This window comes from Elephas maximus, chromosome 21, assembly GCF_024166365.1.
Source record: "Elephas maximus indicus isolate mEleMax1 chromosome 21, mEleMax1 primary haplotype, whole genome shotgun sequence".
In the NCBI taxonomy this organism is placed as follows: domain Eukaryota; kingdom Metazoa; phylum Chordata; class Mammalia; order Proboscidea; family Elephantidae; genus Elephas; species Elephas maximus.
In genome coordinates, this window is record NC_064839.1 from 24,628,943 (window position 1) to 24,655,101 (window position 26,159).

At 54.4% G+C, this 26,159-nt stretch overlaps 1 protein-coding gene across 1 annotated transcript; it reads left to right on the plus strand.

Moving 5' to 3' along the window:
* Window positions 1-3,196: 3,196 nt before the first annotated feature.
* Window positions 3,197-25,708, plus strand: KATNB1 (katanin regulatory subunit B1). Its single transcript, XM_049864489.1, has 20 exons — window positions 3,197-3,291; window positions 4,387-4,687; window positions 8,679-8,809; window positions 12,016-12,133; window positions 19,032-19,132; window positions 19,465-19,506; window positions 20,139-20,222; window positions 20,430-20,545; window positions 20,991-21,062; window positions 21,208-21,358; window positions 21,502-21,692; window positions 21,807-21,937; window positions 22,416-22,466; window positions 23,468-23,535; window positions 23,636-23,755; window positions 23,859-24,008; window positions 24,312-24,388; window positions 24,469-24,543; window positions 24,834-24,950; window positions 25,280-25,708. The coding sequence occupies exons 2-20, from the start codon at window positions 4,648-4,650 to the stop codon at window positions 25,410-25,412; spliced, it is 1,968 nt and encodes a 655-aa protein (XP_049720446.1). The 5' UTR covers window positions 3,197-3,291; window positions 4,387-4,647; the 3' UTR covers window positions 25,413-25,708.
* The last annotated feature ends 451 nt before the right edge of the window (window positions 25,709-26,159 follow it).

A 26,159-nucleotide genomic window follows, 5' to 3' on the forward strand; every position in this document is an offset into this window, starting at 1 on the left:
TACTTCGAAGGCCAGCGTAGCAGGGGCAGGGGTCTGGAGACCATGGTTTCAGGGGACATCTATGTCAATTGGCATAATAAAATCTATTAAGAAAACATTCTGTATCCCACTTTGAAGAGTGGCATCTGGAGTCTTAAATGCTAGCAAGCAGCCATCTAAGATGCATCAGTTGGTCTCAACCCACCTGGATCAAAGGAGAATGAAGAACACTAAGGACACAAAGCAATTACGAGCCCAAGAGACAGAAAGGGCCACACGAACCAGAGACTACATCATCCTGAGACCAGAAGAACTAGATGGTGCCCGGCTACAACCGATGACTGCCTTGACAGGGAACACAACAGAGAACCCCTGAGGGAACAGGAGAGCAGTGGGATGCAGATCCCAAATTCTCATAAAAGGACCAGACTTAATGGTCTGACTGAGACTAGAAGGACCCCAGTGGTCATGGCTCCCAGACCTTCTGTTGGCCCAGGACAGGAACCATTGCTGAAGCCAACTCTTCAGACATGGATTGGACTGGACAATGGGTCGAAGAGGGATGCTGGTCAGGAATGAGCTTCTTGGATCAGGTGGACACTTGAGACTATGTTGGCATCTCCTGCCTGGAGGGGAGATGAGAGGGCAGAGGGGGTTAGAAGCTGGCAAAATGGACACGAAAAGAGAGAGTGGAGGGAGAACGGGCTGTCTCATTAGGGGGAGAGTAATTGGGAGTGTGTAGCAAGGTGTATATGGGTTTTTGTGTGAGAGACTGACTTGTAAACTTTCACGTAAAGCACGATAAAAATTATATTAAAAAAATATATTGTCAAACAAAGCCAGATACCGAAAATATGTGTGTATGTGTGTGTATACATATATACGTATATATTTCCACTTATATAAAGAACAAAAACAGGCAAAATTAGTCAATGGTATCAGAAGTCAGGACAGTGGTCATTTTAGGGGTGTAAGGGTTAGTGAATGGAAGGGGGAGCCAGTGGGGCTTCTGGGGTGCTGGTAATATTCTGCTTCTTGACCTGTGTATTTTCTGTTTGTGAAAACTCATCAGCCTTGAACACGTATAATATGTGCCCTTTGGGGTATGTATATTGTACTTCAGTAAAAAGTGTTCTAAAATGCTGGTCACGAATCTAATCAAGCCTCCAGACCTAACTTCCAGTTTATGGGAAATTCAAGAGAAGAGGAACAAGATAAATGACAGGAGGAGGAATCAGACAAATCTACAATGAAGCACAATTTACAGGGTAAATGGCCTGGGGTCTTTTAAAACAGGTTGGGGGACTGAACTAGAATGAGTTTAAAAGAGCCAAGTGTGCTGAATCTTAATTGGTTCCTGGTTAGGAAAAAAAGTTATCAAACACGTTTTCGGGAGGATTGGGGAAATTTGAATATGGAGTGGATGCGAGAGAATTACTAGTTCTCTTAGTATTTTTTTTTAGTATGGCGATAACGGTTATATAAGGGCATTAGTTTTATGAGCTGCAAACTCAGTAGTTTGTGGGGGGTGGGAGGTGGCAAGTGGCATCATGTCTACAACTTTCAAATGGTTCAGGAAAAATACACATACAGAGAACAAGTATATATGGGCCATCATATTCTTCTTTCAAGTTTTCTCTATTAAGTTTCTCAACGTTAAAAGAGTTTTGATCAGATGTCACTCTGCTAATCTAGTCCTCTTTTTAATAATGCCCATTCCCCTCTCAGGGTATGCTTCCCAAAAGTACATAAGGGCTGGACCCAGTTGTCTCTGGCAGAGGGAACAGTAATGGGGAAGCCCCTAGGCTTTGGCCTTAAGAACAGTTACTTTTTGACTGTGTGGCCTGTTACAAGAACTTTAACCTAGGCGTCAGTTTCCCCACCATTTCCTTATTGTAGCAGTTATCATGTTCACCTCACATGCGAAATGTCCCGTTCTTTCCCGGGCGGAAACAACACAAGTTCTTTGGAAACCCTGGTAGCTTAATGGTTAAGAGCAACGGCTGCTAACCAAAAGGTCGGTCATTTGAATCCACCAGGCGCTCCTTGGAAATCCCATGGGACAGTTCTACCCTGTCCTGTAGGGTCACTACGAATCGGAATGGACTGGACGATAACGGGTTTTTTTTTTTTTTTTTTTTGGTTCAGTTTCCCCATCCGTAAATGGGAACAATTTCTATCCCTTTGGGCTATTGTCAGCCTTCACTGACAAAACAAAAAAAAACATATTGTATGATTCCACTCTGACCTGAGGATAAACGGACAGGTTGGAGGGTCTTTAGGCGCTGGACGCTGAGAAAGCTGGGCCACTCTCTCCGCCCGATGGGGCATGACCCGGGGTTAGGCGAGAAGAGGCGTCTGTCGGGCCGAGTCGCTCCCAAGCATCCCCCTGGCCAGCTGGACCACGCGAGGTCCCAACTCATTCCCGAATCCCACCCCACCTAATGAGTCACAGTAGGGTCGGCTTTTCTCGGATTCCTAGTTTGTGATCATCTTGAGGGAGAAGCTACTTGCCCACGCATTCATTCGCAGAGGCCGCGGCTGTGGGCAGCACTCCTGGGCTCTATGCCTGACTCGGACCCGGAATCAGATTCTGTCCCCCGCCAGGCCTCCTGTGGGAGATTCAAGGCGGGGTCCGGGTCAAAGAACGGGGGCAGAAGTCCTCAGACTACAGCAGTATTGCCGGAGGGCAGAGGGAAGAAGCAGGAACTGAACCAAGATGCTGACTCAAGACTCCGCCTCGCTTCGCCCCACTTCAAGATGGAAGGTCCGCAGCTTCTCGCTGCTCCCGAAGTCACCTTCCCATTGGCTTTCTTCAAATTGGTTTTCCAATAATGCGGACGCTGATTGGTCTATTCAGGAAGATTACTAAAGCGATTGGCGCAGCTGCCCTTGGAGGGCGTCGCGCAGAGGTTTCAAACGCAAACTAAGTTTGAGTACGAAAAGGAAAGGGGAAGGGAAGGGAAAGGTTGAGGCGGAGGCGGGACCAAGGAAATGGGAGCTCGCATTGGTTCATTAGAGTACGAGGGGCGTATCTTGGAGGCTTCTTCCTCGTGATTAGTCCGATTCAGGAATAGAGGGCGGGTACTTGGGAAAAGCGGCAGAAGCGCCTGCCTCGATTGGTCAAACCTGGCTGGAGGCGGTGCGTCCTCGGCGGCTGATTGGTGCAGAGGATGAGGTGGGCGGGGATCTGGGGCCTGAGGTTTTGTTGTGAGGGTCGGTTGTCAAGCAGCGGCCAATCAGGGCAGGGGATGGAGGCTAGTGGGGGTCTCGCCGGGAGCGGAGCCTCGGCCTCCGGAGCCACAGCTGCAGGTGAAGTGGGCGAGGGGGCGAGGGCATGATGGGTCCCAGGCTAGGGCAAGCTAGGCAGGGCCGGACTGGGCGGGGCTGCGGCGGAGAGGGCTCCTGGTCCGGGGAGGCAGGAGCCGGCCCCGAAAGCTGAGAGGGATGGGAGGATCAGGCGCGGCCCGGGGGCCAGTCCCAGCCTCTAGAGGAGCAGGAACGTTGTCGGGGCTGGAAGGGGTAACTAGGGAGGCTGGAAGCAGGTCTGGGGGTCTGCAGGAGCATGGGTAATGAATACTAGAGGCAGGAGAGTAAATGAATGGGGGATACTGGTAGCAGAAGGGGAAGGAGAGTTAACGGGACCTGGTGGGGCAGGGCCCAAGTTAGGGGGCTCAGGAGACGGGACGTGCATGAATTAGACACATAGGTGGCAGGAGGAAGGGGCAGTGAACGGAGGACTAAGGGGGCAGAACTGGGAGAGGGGATTCTCAGAAGAAGAGGGATGGAGTGGGAGAGGGTTCGTGGGAAAGAAGTGAGGTGGATGTTGGGTGGCCCCACGAGGTGGAGTCGTGCTGGTGTCTGGAGGCCTAGTCCCCAGCACTGCCCTTGAGAATCGCAGGGGGCAGGAGTGAATTCTCATGCCACAAACAGGAAGCTTGAACCCTTAGGGGTCTCCTTGAGGTCCTTCCCAGAGAGGAGGACCTCAGTGCCTGTCTATGGGGTACCTCTCACAGCCCCTGCAAAGCTTATCCTCTGACTTCTCCCCGCCTTGCCGTATGTCAGACAGAACAGCGACTCCTAGAAATCCATCTGAACTGCAGACATGTGGTCTGCACTGTTGCGGCTGCACTTAGGCAGCCAGCATCCAGGGGCAGAACCTCGTCCCATCATCCTGGCCTCTGGGAGGACCTCTGTTTCCCATTGTTCCAAGTCCCCTTGCTTGAATCTCTGCAGATTCTCAAACCCAATTTGTAGCACAGCTCCTGGCTCTGGTGGCTTTGGTGGGTGTCTTATCTTTTTCAAGTGGCCTTGGTGATCAGGCAGCTGCAGGTCTATAACCCCAGGGTTCTCCTGAGCTCCCACCTCTTGTTTTCTAACCAGCCATCACCTTTGTTTGTGTTCCAGCCCAGTGTTGAGCGGTGATGGCTCAACCCTGATATTCCATGATCCCAGATCCCGACGGGCATGCACAGGCTGCTGTAGCTCCTGTTGATGATTTAAAACCACAAAGGAGTGGGGGGCCAGGACACAAGGCATTCCCTCTGCCTGGATGTGTGGGAACTCCGTGCCAACTTGACTGGTGGATCTGGGGGGGATCCACCCCCACCCCGAGAGGAAAGCGTGTCTACTTGGTGGGCAGAGCTCCAGGTACTAGCCAGCTGAAGAATGGCCACCCCTGTGGTCACCAAGACAGCCTGGAAGCTGCGTGAGTGGTTTCCTTTTTTCTTTTTCACCCCATTTATCCTTTGATCCATTTGTTGCTGGGTCACCTGAACCCACTGCACTGCCTCGGAGTGAGACAGGTGAAGATGTGTAAGATAAATCATGATCGTGGCACTTTCTTAGCTGGGCAACATTGGGCAAGTGACTTAACCTCTCTGATGCTCAGTTTCCTCATCTGTGAAATAGGATAGTCTCATTGACTTTCCAGAGTTGCCGTGAGGGCCAGATGAGATAACGAACATAGACACTTACCACAGGGGCTCACGCTTCTAAGGTCCTTCATTAGTGTAATTGTTTTTCCAGGGGCTGAAAGATTTCCAGTTAGACTGGCGGGAAGGATGGGGTGAGAAATCCTGACAGAGGTTCTTGGGCATTTTCAGACACATCACAAATCAAATTTTCCCCATCAGATAGAGGCGTCTTGGGGTGGTTAGCCGAGCAGGAGACAGTGAGGGGTGGGGAAATGGATGCTGATGGGCCCTGGAATGTAACCCAGCCCAAGCACCACCCACCCACTGGTCCTCTGTACTGTTGTTAGGTGCTGTTGAGTTGATTTTCTACTCATAGCGACCTGATGTGACAGAGCAGAACTCCCCCATAGGGTTTTCTAAGCTGTAATCTTTATGGGAGCAGATCGCCAGGTCTTTCTCCCTTGGAACTGCTGGGTAGATTCAAACCACCAGCCTTTTAGTTAGCTGCTGAGTTCTTAATTGTTGAACCACCAAGGGTCTTTTCCTCTGTACTAGCAGCTCTCAAACTTTCTAGTCTTAAGACCCTTTTATACTCTTAAAAACTATTGAGGATCCCCACCCCCCCACCGCCCCCACAAAGAGCTTGGAAGAAGGGAGAGCAGGATATGGGGAAGGGCTCCATCACTTTGTAACCATGAGACCCTGGACAAAGCCCTTTGGTGGCTTGAGTTTCCTCATCTGTAAAATGAGAAGTTTGGGCCGTTTTCAAATTGTTCCCAAAGACCTGGGTCCTGGGAGAACCTTGTCATGGGCCCCCAGGAGGGTACACTTTGGATGGAGTATCTTTGTGTTTGTTGGGATTATGTATCCATGCCTTCATCATTGGGTCTTTCCTGAGCACAGAGCCAGGCACAGGGGAGCCTTTGGGGGGCAAAACAGACAAGGTCCTTGTGCGCTGGAGCTCAGAGCCTGGAGAGAGTGACAGGCAGGAATTAGATAACCACACCCACACCCATCCATCTCTCCTGCTCTAATTTGAAGCTGGGACATGTGTTTTGAGTCAGTTAACAAGGCAGTAAGGGGTGGGAGAGTGCAGTAGGCTTCATGCACAGCATGTGGAAGGCCCCAAGGCAGGAAGCACAGTGCACTGGAAGGAGGCCAGTGGGCTGCAGGATAGCAGCGTGGGGAGTGTTGTGCCACATGAAGCTGGTAAGGCTTGCAGGGGCCCATGTCTGTGAACCCCAGCCCAAGGCCAAACCACTGAAATGTTTAAGTGGGAGGCAACATACCAGGCATATTGGGCATCTGCCAGTGATTTCATTTGCGTAGCAGTTTTCATGGGTATAAGCTGTCTGAAGAGCCCAGGACCAAATGACCTCTGACACCTTGCTGGGGTCTGGTGAGGATCAGAGGGTGCTTGGCCAGCATGGGGTCATTGAAGCCCAGTAATTTGTACCTTTGGTTTGGGTTGCAGGTCCCCAGTGTCTCTGGCCAGAAAGCCCAGTGTTCCCCAACTCTGGCAGAGATGTGAGGCCCAGCTTTGTGCCACCTGGGCTTGGAAAACTGGTGTGGGCTGTGCCCCTAGGTGGAGCTGCGGCTGGCAACATGGCTTGGTAGTAGATACTGTGAGAATTATTTGTATTAAAATTGGCACCAAAGCCAGGGCCACCCATGGTTGTTGTCCTTCGGGCCAGGCCAGAGGGGAAGCTGTCAGGCCAGTGCCCTGTGTTCCCAGGTGCCTCCGTGAGCATCAGATCAGTCGCCGCTCAGGCTGCTTAAAGGAGAGTGGCCTGGGCCCTTCCAGAAGGAGTCAGCCTCCAAAGCCCCTCAACCTAGCATCTGTGGTTCTGCACGCTGGATGCCCTGTCCCGGGAACATCCGGTCACTGTCGCAGGAAGGCAGAAACCTTCTTGCTCTCATTCCCCACTGCTGCCCCAGTGCCAGCTCCCCAGGAAATATTTATGTCCTAAATGAACAGCAGTCGCTGGGGCAGTAGTCCTGAGCCTAGAGGGCAGCATGCACCCACAGAGGCCCAGTGAGGTGGAACCTTGTGGGATTTCCAGGACAGATGAGAGCAATGCAGACAACTGCGGCCTCAGTGAGAGTCATGGACGGAGGGCAGTGCATGCAGGGATGTCTTGAAGAAGGAGATTAGCTCGTGGCTTGGGGGCAGGGTGCTCAGGGAGAAGGTGGCCTACCCTCCCTGGCCTGGGCGGCCATGTTTTTCCAGCAGAAGCTCTGGAACAGTCCAATGTCTGTGGCTGGAGCACCCCAGGTGTCTGTCCCTGCAGTGTCTAGATGACAGAAGGCTCCATGGGTGAGATGAGGTCTAGAGAGGGCCCAGCTCCCTTGGACCGACATGGCAGGGTTCCTGAGACCCCAGCTGGTGCTCGGGCCTGTTGAGACCTCTCAGCCTTGCTGGGGTTGCGGCTAGGTGCTGCCCTGAGGTGGGAGAACAAGCCTGAGCCTGGTCTCTGGGCATTTGTGAGGGCCCCTCTGAGCCAGGCTGCACCCAGTTTCCCCACCTCCTGTGGTCTGATGCCTGCGCCATGGAGTCACCTATGCAGGGTGGGGCCCGGAACTGGGGTGCAGGAGTACCTGCAACACCCTTTTCCTCGTGTCACCCCAGCCAGCCTCCCAGTTGCCCCAAGGCACTGGTACGTTGGGGTTTTCCCTCTGTCCATGTGAGGAGATTTATCTTTCCCTTCCTTGTTCTCAGGAGCAACCCTCTCAGGGACTGGCACAGAGGCCTGGGCCCACCTCTTGGTTCCTTGCCTATATTTGTTCCCTTTGGAGCAGTGATGATGCCCCTCTGAGGCTTATGTCTGCTGTCCCCACGGCATCCCACTAGTCCAGGCCAGGGGCCCTGATGGCTGCATGCAAGGACCCCAGCTTCCTCTCGTCTGTCAGTGCTCACCTCCTGCCCTCTTACCTCAGACCCCTCAGTCGCCTACCACCTTCCCCTCCTCCTCAAACCCCGCCTGGGGCCCCAGTGCCCAGTGGTGCCCTCAGTGACTATTCCTTAGCCTGCTGAACAACCATGGAGCACTGTCTCCTGACTCGGCAGCCTGCGTATGTTCTCGGTGAATCCTTAGCAACCCAGGAGGTAGCGCTGTCATCATCCCCATTTAACAGACGAGGAACCTGGCACTCAAAGAGGGTGAGTGACTTGCCTAAGGTCGCACAGCCAGCAGCAGCAGAGCCTAGAACCCAGATCTGGCCTCTGTGTCTGTGGGCTGAAGCCCTGTGCAGTCTCACCTGGTGACAGCTTGTCTAGAGCTGACATGAATGATTCTCACAGTGCCTTTCCCAAAGGGGGGTTTGCGTGCCCCTCAGACGGCATCTGCAAGGGGCTTAGGTGGTACATGGGTATATATATTTTAATTTTTTTTTATTGTGTTCTTTTTCTACAGTAGAAAAAGTATACTGAACACATCAAACGTGTAATGTCAGCAATATTATTAAGATGAAGCTAAATAAAAACAGCAAATCCATATAAAAAATCAGTAAGTCAATATTACCAGCCGAGGTGCAGAAAAAGGAAAAAAAAAAAATTGTGAGGCTTAAGGGACAGAAATGACTCAAGTTGAGAGACAGGCCCAGGCACCCGAGCCCTGCACTGTCAGCGGGTCCTGCAGCGCCTGAGAAGGGGTCCTGAGGGAACCCAAGGGAAGAAGGAGGCAGAGCCCCGCACCAGCCTGCGGGTTCTAGAGCTTATAGCCGAGCAGGGTGAGGACCCGCCAAGCCTCCTGACTGTCTTTCCCTCTCCTCTTTCCTGTGTAGAGGAGATTGTCGCCCACGCCAGCAATGTGTCCTCACTGGTGCTGGGCAAAGGCTCTGGGCGGCTGCTGGCTACAGGCGGGGATGACTGCCGCGTCAATCTGTGGTCCATCAACAAGCCCAACTGTATCATGGTGAGCCTTGCTAGTGGTGGGGGGTGGGGAGGGGGGTGGGAGGGGTCACGGGCAAGGGTCTGGGAGGGGGACTGTGCAGGTTCTGTTGAGCTCAGGGTATCATATCATCTGGGGGCCCAGCCAGAGGGCGTGGTGGGGTACACAGCACACCAGTGCCCCCCATGCTGTGTGCTTGGGAAGGCCTAGGACAAGCCAGAATGGCTGAGATAGCGGCTAGCCCTCAGGAATAGGGGAGTCACCTGGCAGTGGGACAGAAACCAGGAGTCTGCATGAGAAAGTTAAAATAAGTCCACAGACCTGTGGTGGAGCCATGAGGCTTACCCCCCCCACCCCACCCCCCACCCCCACCAATCTGCCTGCCTGTCAGCTCCATGTGGGTGTTTATTTATTAATTCATTCCACAAAAGGATTTGAGTAGACCTGGTTGGAGCTGGTTCAAGAGCTGGTTCTTTAATAGCATCTTACCCCTAATTACACAAGTAAGACATAATCAATGGCCAAAACTTGGGAAACAGAAAAGTATAAAGGAGGAAAAGCCACAAAAATTAACTACATGTAGTTCCATTATCCAAAGACCATTACCGTTGGTATTTTGGTGTGTATCCTAGATCCTGATATCAGTATACACACTTGCACATGCGTGTGTGTATTTGCGTGCCTGCACGTGCATGTACACGCAGGTGAGTATCTCTACACACACGTACACATACCTGTTGCCGTCGAGTCAGCCCTGACTCATAGCGACCCTATAGGGTGGAGTAGAACTGCCTCACAGGGTTCCCAAAGCCGTAGTCTTCACAGAAGCAAACTACCACATCTTTCTTCTACAGAGCATCTAGGGAGTTCAGATCGCCAACCTTTCGGTTAGCAGCCAAGTGCTTAACCACTGCGCCACCAGGGCTCCTTACACGTACACATACATGTATAAAAATGTATTTCTAGAATGCTTATTTTTTATCTTACTTACTCTTTTATAGCCTGGGTTTTAAAAATAACATCGTTGTGAGCATTTTCCTGTGTCAACAAATCTTTTTCAACATGATTTTGAGTGGCTTCATGGTATTCCATTGTAGGGAGCGAGCCATAATTACTTTAGCCACACCCGATTTATCAGCATCAAGGTGGTTTCCAGTGCTTTGGCTCTTCTAAACCACAGGTGGTGAACGTCCTCATCTACCTTGTCTTGGAGCAGATCTGTGATCGCTGCATTAAATCCTAGGGTGTGCACCAGAAATCAATTTACATTCTCACAGCGGAAATGGGGGCGGGGGTGGGGTCCGGGCCTCTTCCCCCATCCTTGGCATCACAGGGTGTTATCTTTCTTCTGACTCTTGGACAAAAAAAGGGCGTGATAAAGAGTGGTGGGAGGTGATATTCTTTGTTAGAAACTTATCACCTCAGTGTTTTCGTGAGACCCAGGGAGGAAGCTGAGTTCTGACCCCACCCACAGCCAGGGTTCGTTAAGAACAGGATTGAGATTTTTTGTTTTATTTTCTTTTGCTTTGTGTTTTGGGGTTCAAAATTTTTTTTTTTTTTTTTTCCTGAAATGCCAGAGTAACATACCCAAGTTGAAAAGGAATCAGCAGACTTAAAAAACAGGACATAAAATGACTGCATACTTTTCCCCCCCAGAGGAAGCATGGTGAACATTCTGGCGTCTGGCCTTTCAGACTTATCTCACAACACCAGGCACAGCCGCAAGCCCCCTGGGGACCAGGCCCCAGCCCCCTTTGTGTTCCCCAGCCGCCTCTGTACCCTCTCCCCTCACTCACCACTCTTCAGACCCCAGGCCTTCCAATTCCTCAAACCTGCCCAGTCTGTCTCCCGTTAGGATTTATGATGTATATGCATGCGAGTCCCTCTGCGGACTTACTTATTTCTCTTTATATTCTGAGTAAGTAATACACTCATACAATTCCAACGTTCCAAAGATACATAGTAAATAGTGAAAATTCTTCCTCCTGCCCCTGCCCCCCAGCCACCAGAACCCCTTCCTGGAGGCCATGGCAGTTCTCACAGTTTTTTATGCATACATGATCAAATATGGTGTCTGTTCCCTCCTCCCGTTTTTTACATAAATGACGTCATACCACATACTCTCCCCTCCATTTTTTTTTCACCTAAAATATTGTGGCAATTGGTCTTTATCATATTTAAAGTATTGCCCAGTCTTTTTCTGGCTGAGTAGTGTTCCGTTGCCTGTAGGTCCATGTTTGACCACGGCTTAGATTGGAAACACAATTGTTTCAAATAGCCTTGCATTGGTATTGTTTCATGTGTGTTTGACCGTGTAGAGGGCACGTTCCCAGAGGTGGAATTGCTGAGTCGAAGGGAACATGCTTTTCTAATGTGGATATTAGAAATATCCTATAGCAGAGTTGCCCTCCAGGGGGTTTGTATCCATTTATCCTCCAACTGGTGAAGTTTGGGAATCAGACAAGCTGCTCGTAACTCTCTGGCCTGTGGGTGGTTCCACTCCAGAGTTTTCCCTCACTGCCCCCAGCCCCCACGGGCAGTGTCTTCTTAGCTAATACTGATATAGTTGCCACCATGCCTCAGGATGGCCAGCCCTGGGTGGGGAGTAACAGACACTGTGGACTTTGGGTTCCAGCCTCCTCTTCAGAAAGCTGGGAACCCAGTGCTCCTGCCCCTCAGAGAGGCCAGGCTCAGCTCCGGCCTGCTCTGCATTGGGTGAGAACCCCTTGTTCTCTAGCAGAGTCACCTACCAGGCCCTCTGGGTTCTGCCAAGCCTCAGCCTGGCAGGGTCCTCGGTGGGGACAGCCCCTGGGTACCCAGACATTCCAGAGGGGCGAGACGTGGGCTTCTGCCAAGCTGGGCCTCAGTTCTGCCATGGTTTACCTCCCCGAGGGCAGAGAGTGGAGATGGGGCTAGAGCCTTGGTGGGCAGTGTCCCCTGGTCTTGGTCACCTATTCCCCTCTGAGGGGCCCAGGGCCGATTCTGCAGGGGCACAGTCGGGGCAGGAGAGGGCTGGAGGCTGAATGCCGTCTGGCCCACTATAGCCGTGGGATCCGAGAGGGGACAAGGGGCTGCTTAGCCTGTCTGCAGGACAGCTGGGGTGACCCCCTCAGAGCACAGCCTCCCTGTTTTAACCGTTTCTTGCTGATGCGTTTTCTGGGAACCTAGAATTTGGGGCAGCCACTGGTCTGTCCGAGCAGTGCACTGAAGCTGCCTCCCTCTCTCTACAGAGCCTGACGGGCCACACGTCCCCAGTGGAGAGTGTCCGCCTCAACACCCCCGAGGAGCTCATCGTGGCAGGCTCCCAGTCGGGCTCCATCCGCGTCTGGGACCTGGAAGCTGCCAAAAGTAGGCCTCCTCTCGTACCTTCCCTCACACGCACACCCCGTTCCTCCTTGTCTTCAGCCTGTGATGTTGTGTCCCTTTGGGAAGCCTTTTCTGATGAGCTGGAGTGCTTCCCTCCTGGAGCATTGACCAGATCGTGTGATGACCATCCTTCCTCCAGCCCTGGCCCCACTCCACCCCTGTTAGCCTGACAGTGATGTTCACAGCCGCCTTTTGAGTGGTTGGCACCGAGGCGGTGCCCAGGAAATGTTTTGAATGAATAACTGGATGGGTAGGTGGGTGGCTGGAAGGGTAGGCAGGTGGATGATGGACTGATGGACGGACGGGTATATATGTGGATCCTGAACTTGGAAGAAAATCAAATGCCACCAGGGGCCATGTAGGACATGTAAATGGGTGAGGTGGCTGTGTGGGGTCTCTAGAGCTGTGGAGTGTGTGTCCTGACACAGGGTGGCCCTCATACAGATCTGGCTGACTTCCTGCAGGGATGTGGGCCTGCAGTGGCCAGATCTTCTCTTTGCTTGGTTTTTGTTTTTCATCTTTATAGATGTTACACATAGTTTAAAAAGGCAAAAACTGGTAGTTCTACAAATAGAAAAAGCAAGTCCCTGCCCCACCTCTGCCCATTCTCCAGAATCCTCAGCTTTCTGTACTTTTAGCTGTTGCTTTTGCCAGTTACCTCCGCTTTTTTGAATGACACAGTTATACTGCAGTTTCTTTCTTTTCTTTTTGAAAACATTTTATATATCAGGTCATCCTACCCTGGAAGGTGAGAATTTAGCGCTCTTGTAACTACTGCACCCAACTCCTCACACATATTTCTACTCCATTTTCCCAATAATAAACACAGTATCACCACTTAAATATTCTGTGTTTATATTATACAGACAATATAAATATTATCCACAGCTGGTTATACTTTTCTGTTTATAACTTTGTTTCCCTGGAGTTAAGAATTATTCTGTCTCTTCATCTGTATGTTTTCTACGTCCCTATTACTAAGTCGGAAACCCTCGCGGTGTAGTGGTTAAATGCCATGGCTGCTAACCAAAAGGTTAGCAGTTAGAATCCAGCCGGTGCTCCTTGGAAACTGTATGGGGCAGTTCTGCTCTGTCCTGTAGGGTCACTATGAGTAGGAATCGGCTCGACAGCAACCAGCTTATTTATTACTAAGTCAAACCTGGATTCTCTGCCAGAAAGTAAACCTGTTCTTGTCACCCTGAAAGTCATCCTACCATCAAGGCGTCTATCCTTGGAGACCCCGTATCCTGGTCCCAGTGAACTGGGATCACCTGGACCTGCAGCCCAGCTGTCCTCCTGGGGGTGCCAGGTCTCCTCATCAGGGAATTCTCTCCACCTCTCTGTTGCACCGGGTTCTAAGTCCTTGTCTTTCTTGCTTTATCCGTCTTTTTGATGGGGCACATTCTTTCACAGCTTACTGAGAAAGGTGCCTGACAGGCACAGTTTCAGAGACCTTCCATGGCTGAAAGTGACTTTATTCTACTCTCATCTTTTTTTATTTTTATATTTTGACTATAGAATTCTAGATAGATAAATAGCTGCCGTTGAGCCGACTCTGACTTATGGCCACCTTATGTACAACAGAACAGAATGTCACCTTACCCTGCGTCATTGCCACTATCACTGGCATGTTCCAGCCCGTAGTCGTGGCTGTTGTGCCAATCCATCTCACCAAGGGTCTCCCTTACTCTCACTGGCCCTGTACTTCATCAAGCATGATGTCTTTCTCCAGCAATTAATCCATCCTGATGACAAACAAGTCAGATAGTGCTCTGTTGTGATCCATAAGGTTTTCATTGGCTCATTTTGCAGAAGTAGATAGCCAAGCCTTTCTTTCTAGTCTTTCATAGTTTTGAAACTCCACTGAAACCTGTCCACCATGCATGATCCTACTGGTATTTGAAATACCAGTGGCATAGCTTCCAGCATCACAGCAACACACAGACCCCCCACAGAACAACAAACCGACAGACAGGTGGTGGATAGAATTCTTGGCTGGAAATCATCTTCAGAACTCTGAAGGTACAGTTTCACTGCCCTCTCAGGTCCAGGGTTGCAGCTGGGAGGTCCAGTGTCGTTCTTACTGTGGATCCCTTCCGTGGGACCTGCTTCTGTCTCTCTTGTTCTGTAGGAGTTTGTCCTCAGTGCTCTGATTTCACCATGACAGACCTTGGTGTGGGTCTGTTTTCATCCTGTGCTAGGTGCCTGCTGAGGTCCTTCTGCCTGGAGACTCCTGCCCTCAGGCCTGGCCAAGTGGAGAGCCTCGCCTTCTCTGAAAGGGGCTGCCTCAGCCTCAGCTGTGTGCTGCCATGTGGGATGTGGGTGCAGTGTTGCCAGCTCTACGGATTTTTCACAAGAAGCTGGAATCTGGATATTTATGTAGAATCCGGCCATTTTAAAATGTTGACGACATTTTTAAAAAGGGCCATGCAGGCCAACCTTGAGGCTGAAATAAAACCTGTTTGTTTGCTGCTTTCTGGCAGCCTCTAGTCTGGACCTTCTAGCGCTCCAGGCAGGAGGCCACCCGCTGCCTGAAACCCAGGAGAGGAAGTGGTTGGCATGGATTTTGCCGAGATAGCTTTTTCCAGAAAAAGGCCCTTCTCACCCGGCTAAGGCCTGCAAATTCTTCTGGGCCCTCCTCTGACACGTCCTTGACCTCTGCTACAGGATGGGGCCATCCAGCTGTGCGTGTTCGGCTCAGGAATGGCGGCTGCCTGCTCATGTAGGTGGTCCATAAGAAGGACCTCGTGGGTGTTGCTTGCCTTGACTGCCCGATGGTCTCCAGAAAGAGCCCGAGGACCTCCTTGAGAGCAACCAGGGACTGCAGGCTCAGCCTCTCAGTGGCCTGGTCCTGCCCTTGGCATGCACAGGAGCCAGGGAGGAGCAGGCCCAGGTTGGTGGGGGCCCCCGACTGATAAAGTGGACAAGTTTGGGCCAAACGTGGTCAGCTTCCTGGGAATCGTCTGCGTGGCCCTGAACCCAGTGGATGGTCACTAGTTGTTCACTGAAGATCAAGGGACGAAGAGAGAAGCCAAAGGTTCCTTGCTCCTGCCCCAGGCTTTCTCAGCCACGACTGTTTCTCTCATAAAGGATATTTGAGAAATTCCTTGAGGTGGCCGAGGAATGAAAACTGAAGACTTGGAATTCCTGGACCCTGGGGTCCCCACACAGGCCTGGCTATAAACACGTGTCCTCCACGTCACCCCCAGAGAACCTGATTCAGTAGGTCTGGGGTGGCCCAGAATCTGGTTTTCAATAAGCTCCCAGGTGATTCTAATGCAGAACCAGGTTGGCAGGCCCCCTTATTTGACAGCTGGGCAGATGGAGGCCCAGGGAGGGCACAGAGCTTAGTAAAGACCACACGGCCAGGCTGTGGTGGAGCTTGGTGTCAGCATTCACGTTCCAGTGCTCTTCATCCTGCCAGTCATTGTCCCCAAGTTTGGGGCTTCCCAGATAGAAGAGAAACTTACCCTCAGCAGCTTCAGCAGGTAAAGCTGCCTCTTCCCCCACCCACCACAGCCTGGGTGAAAGTGACAGAGTGGTAAACTGAGGCCCCAGTACAGAAGAGTCCATGCATATCACATCGGTTGCCCTGGAAGGATCAGTGGAGGCTGAGCAGCTCTTTTGCTGGAGGTTTGGAGGTTCCCACATGGGGCAGACAGACCCTGGAGCCCCCTCCACTCTGCAGGTCTCAGAGCCTGTGACCAAGCCTAGGCACCAGGAGGCCTCCTAAGCGCCCTTCTGGGACAGAAGACCAAGGGCAGAAGTCACGCCAGAAGAATGTGGCCCTGCCTGCTTTCCCCAGTGCAGCCAGAGGGTGGGTCAGCCCAGCAGATCCCACAGGAAGGTGGCCTGCGCTTCCAGAAGTGGCAGCCCATGCATGGGCGGACCTTGCATCTTCTTGGACCAGAGCAAGATTTTGAAAGCCTTGCAGTTCATACAGAGCGAGTGGGCTGGCAAGTGGAGCAGAGCAGGAGCCAGCATGCGTCTGCCCCCTCCAGGCCCTGCACTGGCACCTCCACTGTCTTCCCAACGCCTCTTTGGCCAGGAATGCAGAACTGGGCCCCCAGCGGCACAAGAGCACAACAGGAGCAAGGAAGGACAGCCGCTTGGCTAAATTAGGTAGTCACTTGACAGGGCAGGCGCCTTGTCAGACCCCACCAAGGATGCAAAGGTGGCTTGGTCCCAGCTCCAGCACCCAGCCCAGGGCCTGCTGCCGAGAGCCATGAGTAGAGCAGATAGAGGCAGTGGACAGGGCATGGAGGAGTGAACTTTGTCCTCAAGGTGGGTGGTAATTCAGCCGATAACTTTGCCCTACTCTTACTGTGTGCTTGGCTCTGACTCTGCCCTGTAAATTATACTGCTTTAGAGTCAGACTGCCTGGCTGACCTCTGGCGCTGCACCTGGCTCTTTGACCTTAGGTGGTGCTTAACCGTGTGAGCCTAGGCTCTGGTCCACCTCCTGGGCTGCAGGGTGACTCAGTGAGCTAGTAGGCAGAAAGACTCAGCCCTGATCTCAGCACACAGGACATGCTTGGCAGCCAGCCTAGGGATGAGGAAGGTGCCCCGATGGCCATGGGCAGTGGGGCCAGAAGAGGGGGAACCAGGGGATGTGCTCAGAGGCCTGAGAAGGAGGAGAGGCAGTCCAGGTCCAGGTCAGGCAGGAAGGGATGAAGGATGGCCTTTTTTGTGGGAAGAAATAAGGACGAGAATACTTGTAGCAGGCATTTATTGAACACTTGCTGTGTGGCAGGCCCATGCTGAGCACTTTATGTCCATTTCCTTACTTAATTCTTACCATGATCCAGTACAAGGTTCAGAGAGGGTGCGTGATTACCCAGGGTCACACAGCAAGTGAGGGGCAGGGCCAGGCCCCATCCTGGTTCGCCCTGGCTCCAGAGCCCACAGCCTGACCTTGCAGGGTGGAGAAGACGAGACAGTATCTGCTTGGGAAATGCCTTAGAGCTCACTTAACCCACCCAGTGCTTGAATTTCATCTCTACCATCCAGAAGCACCAACGTCTGGAGCCCACTTGAATGCCTGCTCCAATAGGGAGCTCACTACCTCACAAGGTACCCCATTACACCTTGGCTCAGACCTAAGGATGGCTGGACTCCTACACCCCTTGGCCTCAGCACCCATGGGTGATTGGTTTCATTCAGACAGCGGAATTATAAATCTCTTGAAAAGCAAGACACATGAGGCCCAAGAGAAGACACATATTTGAGTGGTATCAGAGAGTGCTTTGAGACAGGAGCACCTGGCCACAGAGCTGCCTGCAGTGCTCTGATGGATGAGAGACATGGTTTCCTGAGTCAGCGGTGTGTGACCACCACCCTGCTTCGAATCACTTCTTCCCAACTTTTTCTCACTTCTCACAACACATCAGACTTGTCTTCGCTAGCTGCTGAGGCTGCTTTTGTACATCCAAACACCTCATGGGACTTGGTTCCTTGGTTTGGAGATTTAGGATCATGGTTTTATGGGACATCCCAGCTAATTGGCCTAATAACGTGTTTAGTGCTTCTGTTCTACCTCCTAGTTCGTTACATGGTGCCTTGGGTCTTAAAAGCTTGCAAGTGGCCATCCAAGTCACAACAATTGGTCTTTATCCACCCGGATCAACAGAGGAAGAAGGAGAGTCAGGAACAGGAGGATATGGAATGTGTGGCTAATTGCCTCTGTAAACAACTGGCCCCTTTGCCACGACACCAGAAGAACTGGAGGGTGCCTGGCTACCATTACTGAACATTTTGATCAAAGATTCCATAGAAGAATCCTGATCGAAGAGGGGGGAATGCAGTATAGAATTTCACATTCTCACGGACTCTAGACTTTCTAGAATCATGGAGGGTGGATGAACCCCTGAAATGATTGCCCTGAGATCATCTTTGAACCTCGAACCGAAAATGTCCCCTGAAGTCTTCTTAAAACCAAACAATAGTTTAGCTTAATTAGTTAAAGAAAATTCTGCCTTGCGCAATATACTCATTTAAGAACGATCTATGTGGGATCAAACTGACAACAGCAACTCAAAAGATTAGATAGGAATCTTAGGGGGCAGCGAGTTTATATTAATGGAGGAGGAACAGTGCAGAAAAGGAGGGTGAGAATTGTTGCACAACTTGAAAAATGCAATCAGTGTCACTAAATGGTACACGTAGAAACTGTTGAGTTGGTATATGTCTTGCTGTGTATATTCTCAACAACAACAAAATAAATAAAATTTAAAGGAAAGAAAAATTGCCTTCACTGGAAAGATCCTTTGGCCAGGGGACACCCCACAGGATCAATGTGAGCACTAGGGCCACCCCAGACATGCCATCCTTGGAGTCTTTGTGCACCACTTCCCTCTGCCTAACACACCCTCCCCTCACCCTCCACCTACTGACAGCCTGCTCAAATGCCACCTCCTCTGTAAAGCCCTCCTGGATTTCTCTGCCTGACCAAGCAGCTCTTCCCCAGCTTGAGCCTCCCCTGCATCTCTGTCCTTTTGCTCTCTCAGCCCTGCAGATGGAAGCTCCGTGCCCTCAGGGCCAGAACTGAGCACAGTAGTTCCTGGCATTGTTGACCCTGGCTCTGCTCCTTTAAGAACACACCAGGGCGAGCCCAGGGATGCTGTCTGTGGGGCATGGGAAGTGTTTCCTGGGGGCCTGGGTAGCAGCAGAACTGGCTGTCCTTTCTCAGGAAAAGAACAGGAAAATTAGTTGTTAGGGTGCTGAGATTCCGGTTGGTTTTTTTCTCCCAATTTTTAAATCTGTGTTATTGTTCTCTTTCTCTGTGGTTATGTTAAAACTCACACAAACTAACAACACAGCCCTCCCTCTGCTGGCGTCTTGTTAGCCTCTCACGCCCTTGTCTCTGCTTGCTTCCTGGGTAGTTCTTCGTACCCTTATGGGACATAAAGCCAACATCTGCAGCCTGGACTTCCACCCATACGGCGAGTTTGTAGCCTCTGGTTCCCAGGACACGAACATCAAGGTGAGGCTCACGCCGTGGCCGTATCTCCCGTGGGCTGGGAGCTATGTCCGCCTGAGGAGCTGGGCCTTCGGCTCTGTCTCAGGGGTCTTCCTCAGTGAGGCTGTGTCCACGCTGTCTAAGAGAAGGTGACACGGAGGCGTTTGCCAGACATACCTGTCTAGCGAGCAGTTTCAGACCTGTCACTTTCGGGCATCCTGGCCTGGAGGTGCACAGAGCATCCCTCTGCCCACGGCAGCATGCTGCACTCCAGGCCAGGCTCCCACGCTGAGTCTGGCTCACAGCCGTGGTTGTGGCCCCTCCTGACTCCATTCCCCCACTTCTCTCCTCCACAGCTCTGGGACATCAGGAGGAAAGGCTGTGTCTTCCGGTACAGGGTGAGGGACGACACCCACTGTGGGTCATTCCATAAGCACCCTGCAGGTGTGGAGCATTGGCTGGGTGGTGCCACCCCCCAGCAGGGGGTGGGGGGCTGCTGTCCAACATGAGCGAGAACATGAAAAAGGAGAGGCCAGAGGAGAAAGAAGCATGAATCCGGAGGGAAGCGGGAGCACCGTGGGTGGTCAACCTTGACCTTGTCTGAATCCCCCCGAGCTGCATCCGCCACACTGCAGCGCACACTCTGGGTTTGCTGGCAGGTGACACGTGTCGTGAGTTGAAGGGCTTCCTGCTCTGGTGAGTTTGGAAGCACCGGGTTTAACACAGAGGATTTGCAGGAGATTTCAGAGCTTTTGTCGTTAAGAGAGTGCATTTAACTCCCCAAGAGGGCTCATAAGATACATCCCGTCCCAGACTTGTATGAGCACACAATCTTGATATTCTAAAGCGTCCTGCAGGACTGGAGTCCATGGTAACCCATGGAGAAGTGCCCTGTAACAGGTCCCGTACACGGCCATCAGCCCCCTCCATGATGGCTCCCTGGGAAGGTGCCGCGTGTCGGGGGTGCTGGGGAGAGAAGCACACTGGGCCCCGGCCCTAGGATGAGCTCGGGGCTCTGTCCTCTCTGCAGGGACACAGCCAGGCTGTGAGGTGTCTCCGGTTCAGCCCCGACGGGAAGTGGCTGGCCTCGGCCGCAGACGACCACACGGTGAAGGTAGCTCCTGGCCTGGCCTGGGCCCCAGGGCTGGGTCCTTTCATCACACCCAGGCTGCGTCCTCTCCCCTCTCCTGATTGGGCTTGTATGTGGAGTAGAAGGTGGTTTGTGGACAGAGAACTCAGCCGGAGCAGAGGGAGAGTGGGCAGCCTGGGTGCCCAGCCCGGCCCTTGACCCCTGCCTTCCCCCTACCCTCTCCCCGCCCAGCTCTGGGATCTGACTGCCGGCAAGATGATGTCTGAGTTCACTGGCCACACAGGGCCTGTCAACGTGGTAGAGTTTCACCCCAATGAGTACCTGCTGGCATCTGGCAGCTCTGACAGGTGAGAAGGAGCTTTGCCCCATGAATGTGGTTCCTCGCCCTCCCTGCCCTGTGTGTGTATCTGGCCCCAGTCTGTCTCTCTCTCTCAGGGTGTTACACACCTGTTGAGCCTATCTTGGGCCGTCCCATCTCTCCCCTGGCTCTGGTTCCCCAGCTTGTGTCCCAGGCTTTCACAGGCACGTCGGGATCCAAGGCCACCAGTGGGGACTCACCGTGCAGGGAGGCCCAGGGCTGCAGGGCCGTGGCCACCTGCCCACCTGCTGAGCTGCAGCAGGACGAGGGTAGACAGCACTGCTGTCACCTCCAGTCCCCAGAGCGCTGCCAGCCCTCAGGATCCCAGGCTGGCGGAGAGGAATATGGGCAGCAGGCCGGGTCTGGGTGGCTGTCCCTGGCAGGGACAGGGGCTTAGCTGCCAACTTCCCAGCACAACATGGGTGCCTTTGCAGGACGATCCGCTTCTGGGATCTGGAGAAATTCCAGGTGGTGAGCTGCATCGAAGGGGAACCGGGGCCTGTCAGGTACGCAGGCTGTGAGAGGTGTGTAGGCAGACCTTCCCTACCACCACTTCTACTCCGTCCTGTCCTGGGCTCTTCTCAGGCTCCTGGGTTTCTTGGGGTGGGGCCAGGTTGGGGGCCCCAGCCCATAGCCACCTCTTGCCTGCAGGAGTATCCTCTTCAACCCTGACGGCTGCTGCCTGTACAGCGGCTGTCAGGACTCGCTGCGTGTTTACGGCTGGGAGCCCGAGCGCTGCTTCGACGTGGTCCTAGTCAACTGGGGCAAAGTGGCTGACCTGGCCATCTGCAACGACCAGCTGGTGAGAGAGCCCACGCCCCTGCCCGCCTGGGCCACCACCCAGCCTCCACCTCTGGCCCTCTCCTCCTGCTCCTCCCTGCTGCCTGTCTCCCAGCCCCAGGGTCTAGGCCCCAAGCCCAGCCCCGGCTCTGCCGCTTCCTGCAGATAGGCGTGGCCTTCTCCCAGAGCAATGTCTCCTCTTATGTGGTGGACCTGACGCGGGTCACCAGGACAGGCACGGTGGCCCAAGACCCCGTGCAGGACAGCCGGCCCCTGGCGCAGCAGCCACCCAACCCCAGCGCCCCCCTTCGGCGCATCTACGAGCGGCCGAGCACCACCTGCAGCAAGCCTCAGAGGTGGGGCGCTGGGGGTGCAGCAGAGGCGGGCTCATCAGAGGGAGGGCCGCAGGGGGCCCAGCCCTGGGCCTCACCAGAGGCCCTCGCTTCCTGTGGGCTTGGCCTGTCCCCCAGGGTGAAGCAGAACTCGGAGAGCGAGCGCCGCAGTCCCAGCAGCGAGGACGACCGGGACGAGCGGGAGTCTCGGGCTGAGATCCAGAATGCTGAGGACTACAACGAGATCTTCCAGCCCAAGAACAGCATCAGTGAGGCCCAGCCCGCCCTGCAGGGCAGCCAGCCCAGGGATGTGGGACAGGCGCCGCGCTGGGCTCTTCCTCTGCCCTCTGATCCCTGGTGTCCCTCTCTGTGGAGTCAGGGTCCTTTCCAGGGATGACATTGATGTGGCTGTGTCCTTTCATTCCTAGCTCACAGTTGGGCCTAGGGCTCTCTGTCTTCACCATGCTCCCGAGGGACTGAGGGTAGGAACCTGGGCACCTTCTGGCAGAGGCTGGTACCAGCCCTGCCCCTTGCCCTGCCCCGTCTTGAGCAAAGGAATGGCCCACAGGGGCATGTGGGCTAGGAAGGAGCAGGGCTGAGGGTCCGTGGAGCTGGGAACAGATGACAGCTATGTTCCTAGGAGCCACCTTCCATCCCCCTCGGCCCCAGGCCCCTGGCAGTGAGGGCTCCCAGACAGGAGGGCCCTAGGCTGGCCAAGGTGAGCCCTTAGCCTGTTTGCCTCTGCAGGTCGGACACCACCCCGCAGAAGTGAGCCCTTCCCTGCGCCCCTAGAGGACGGTGAGTCAGAGGACAGAGCCTGGCCTCCTTTGTCCTTGGTCCCCTTCCCATCCCCGTTCCTTGAGAGCAGTGTGGGTGCTTGAGCCCCCTGCCCAGATGAGCTTCCTCCTCCCAACCCCTGTTCCCAGGCTTCCCATCTCAGGTCATGACCTCTAGCCTCTCTCCCACTGGATCTTATCCTTCCCTGCACCTAAAACCACCTACTGGGTGCTGGGCCTGGGCTAGGCCCTGGTGTTTAAGAGAACAGACAGACAGGTCCTCCCCTCAGGAGCTCACACCCCAGTAAGGAGAGCAGGTGGGCGGAAGACCACCTCACAGACCACTCCACACATGGAGTACGGGCTGCAGAGGAGAGAACAGAGTGTAGGGAAAGAAGTTAGGGGCCGTGGTAGATGAGGGCCGGTTGGGAGTCTCAGAGGAGGGGCAGCCTCCAGTGGGAAAGAGCCGAGAGGTGGCGTAGGGGGCTGGAGCAGGAGCTGGGGGGTTGGGCTTTGCCCCTAGGGTTGTGGGGTGCCCACTGGAGGCTTTAAGACAGGAGAAAACATGATCTGGTCTGTGACTGGAGAAGAGGCAGAGGTGTGGACCTACAGAGAATCCCTGCCTCACCCAGCTTTCCCTTCAAGGGCTGTCTTCTCCGTCCCCCTCTTGTGTCTGGATTCTTTAAGAGCCTCTCCCCTCCTCTTCCACTTCCTCATGGTCATTCACTCACTACCAGTCCCCTCCGCCCCCCCACCCATTCCTAGTGAGTTGACGGGATTGCCACACCTGGGTACCATCCACAAATAGTGCTTGACGCCTGTCTAGGGCCAGACGCAGAGCTGTGGTGGAGGCTGTGGAGTGGATGAGATAGGCCCAGGCACTGTACCCCTGTACTGCTGGCCTTTCTCCTCCCTGCTCCCTCCTCCACAATTACAGGTGCTGCCCAGAGTGCCCCCGAGCCCTGCCTCTTCCTGCCAGTCCCTAGGGCTGGCCTGACCCAGCCGTCTTCTCCTTTGCCTCAGACATAGCCCCAGCAAAGGAGGCAGCAAAGCCCAGCCCCGCCATGGACGTCCAGTCCCCAATGCCAAACGTATGTAGGGTGGAGACGGCCGGGTGGGGCCTCCCTTGCTGGGAGCAGAGAGGGAGAGGGAGGCCTCAGGCTGTGTCCGCTGAGCTCTGGCCCCCTGCAGCTCGAGGTCCCGCCCCAGCCCCCTGTCGTCTCCTCCACACCTGCACCCAAGGCTGAGCCTGCCATCATCCCTGCCACCCGGAACGAGCCCATTGGGCTTAAGGCCTCCGACTTCCTGCCTGTGAGTGGAGGTCCAGCCCAAGGGCTGGGGTAGCGGCACGTGGGGGAAGGGCAAAGCTTTGCTGTCTGCTCTGTGCCAGTATCTAGGCGCCCGTCCCTCGCAGGCTGTGAAGATTCCCCAGCAGGCAGAGTTGGTCGACGAAGATGCCATGTCTCAGATCCGCAAAGGCCATGATACCATGTGCGTGGTGCTCACCAGCCGCCACAAGAACCTGGACACGGTGCGAGCCGTGTGGACCACAGGCGACATCAAGGCAAGTGCCATCCCCACCACATGGGCCTCACTCCCCACCCTCTGCCTGCCTGCCTGGGGCTTGGGGTCAAACTGGGTCAGGCGGCCTCCCTTATCACACTGCAGTTGACGCTTTCTCCTATCATGATCATCACTAGCTGCTGTTTATTTAGCACCTAGTGTGTGCCTGGCCTCCTGCTCCTCATTTTAGGTGCATTCGTAACACCCCATGACAGACCCCATCACCACACCACACCCATGCTCACGCCCATGCAGGGGCCACAGTGTCCCCAGACCCTAGTGATGGGCGCCTTGTTTTCTGCAGACGTCGGTGGACTCCGCCGTGGCCATTAATGACCTGTCAGTGGTTGTGGACCTCCTCAACATTGTCAACCAGAAAGCGTGAGTGGCCGCAGTGGGTGGCGTGGGCAGAGTGGGCAGGGCTGGGCACTGACAGCAGCACGTCTCTGCCCTCTCTCCAGCTCCCTGTGGAAGCTGGACCTGTGCACCACGGTCCTACCGCAGATCGAGAAGCTTCTGCAGAGCAAGTACGAGAGGTAGGTGGGAAGCCTACCTCACAGCAGGGCTGGGGAAGGGGCAGGAAGGTGCCTTGAGGGACTACAGGAAGGGCCTGGGTGCCCCAATGACGTGTCCATGAAGCACTGCTGTCCCCTTCAAGCTCTAGGGAGGTCAGAGCGAAACCCAGGCTCATGTTTCCTGATCCTGTCTGTCTGTCCCTGCCTCCTCTGTCTTTGTGTGCCATGCTCCTTGCTTATCTTTCTGTCTGTGGCTTTGTGCTTGTCTGGGTCCTTGTGCTGGGACTCCACCCACCCGTCTGCCCCTGAAGCTACGTCCAGACGGGCTGCACCTCCCTGAAGCTGATCCTGCAGCGGTTTCTGCCCCTGATCACGGACATCCTGGCGGCTCCGCCCTCCGTGGGCGTGGACATCAGTCGGGAGGAGAGGTGAAGGGCCAGGCGGGGGGTGGGGGGTGGGGATGCTGTGCCAGGTGAAGGGACACAGGCCTTGGGCCTGGGCCCACCTGGCATTGGCCCTGCTAAAACATCTCGTAGGGGAGGACGTTGTATCTGGGGCAGGGAGAGGCATGGGGTGGCGGGGTACTTGCTGGCTCTGCCTCTGAGCCCTGGCGTGACCTGGGTAGGCCCTGTGCTCTAGACCTCAGCCTTGCTCTGGGAAGGGGGGCTACAGGGGTCAGGACAGGAATGGGCCAAGGCCGGGTGGGGACCACAGTGGCTGTGTGGCCGGCCTCCTCAGGCGCTCTCCCTCTGCACAGGCTACACAAGTGCCGGCTCTGCTACAAGCAGCTCAAGAGCATCAATGGCCTTGTCAAGAGCAAGTCCGGCCTGAGTGGCCGCCACGGCAGTGCCTTCCGGGAGCTGCACCTGCTCATGGCCAGTTTGGACTGAGGATCCCCGTGGGTGGGGGTATCCAGCAGCCCACGGGGCCTGGTCTCTGCTCCCGCCTGTCCCTCGTGCACTCACTGGCTCATGAGCCTCTGCCCAGCCCCCACCGCTGCCCTGCAGCTGCCCGGGAGGAGGTGGCACCGGACCACTGGCCACCTCCACAGCCCCAGACTCTGGGACAACTCTCTCCAGTAACAGCTGCCCAGCTTTGCCCAGATCTTGCTTCTTGGAGCAGTGAGCTGAGCCCTGGGGCTGTTGCTGTAATTTATAAGGCCAATTTTATTAAATTTGTAACTATTCCCCAGTATCCTCATGGGGAGGGGCATCCTCTGGCCACCACAGCTCTCCCAAGCCAGCATCCTGCCCTGGTCTCTTCAGGCCAGTCACACCCCTTCCAAGCCTCAGAGACGGCTCCAGGCTGCACAGCCAGCAGGGGGCAGCAGGGCAACAGACTGGTCTGGAAAGGGCCAGCTCAGGCTCTTGTTCTCAGGGAGGAGGGGGAGGCAGCAACCCACTCCCCAACCCAGGACTTGGAGAAACAGGGTGAGGGGCCCCATCAGCCCACCCCCCCCCCAACCTGGCCATATTCCCAGTTGTCCCAGGGACCCCACCAAAGCTGGCAGGTACCCAGGGCCAACAGCTGTACGCTGTAGGGTGCCAGACTCCATCCTCCCAGGCGTGGCTACCACCAAGGCTGGCCTGGAGCCCAGCACCCGCCCCCCGCCCCCTAAGCATGCCTCCAGGGACAGG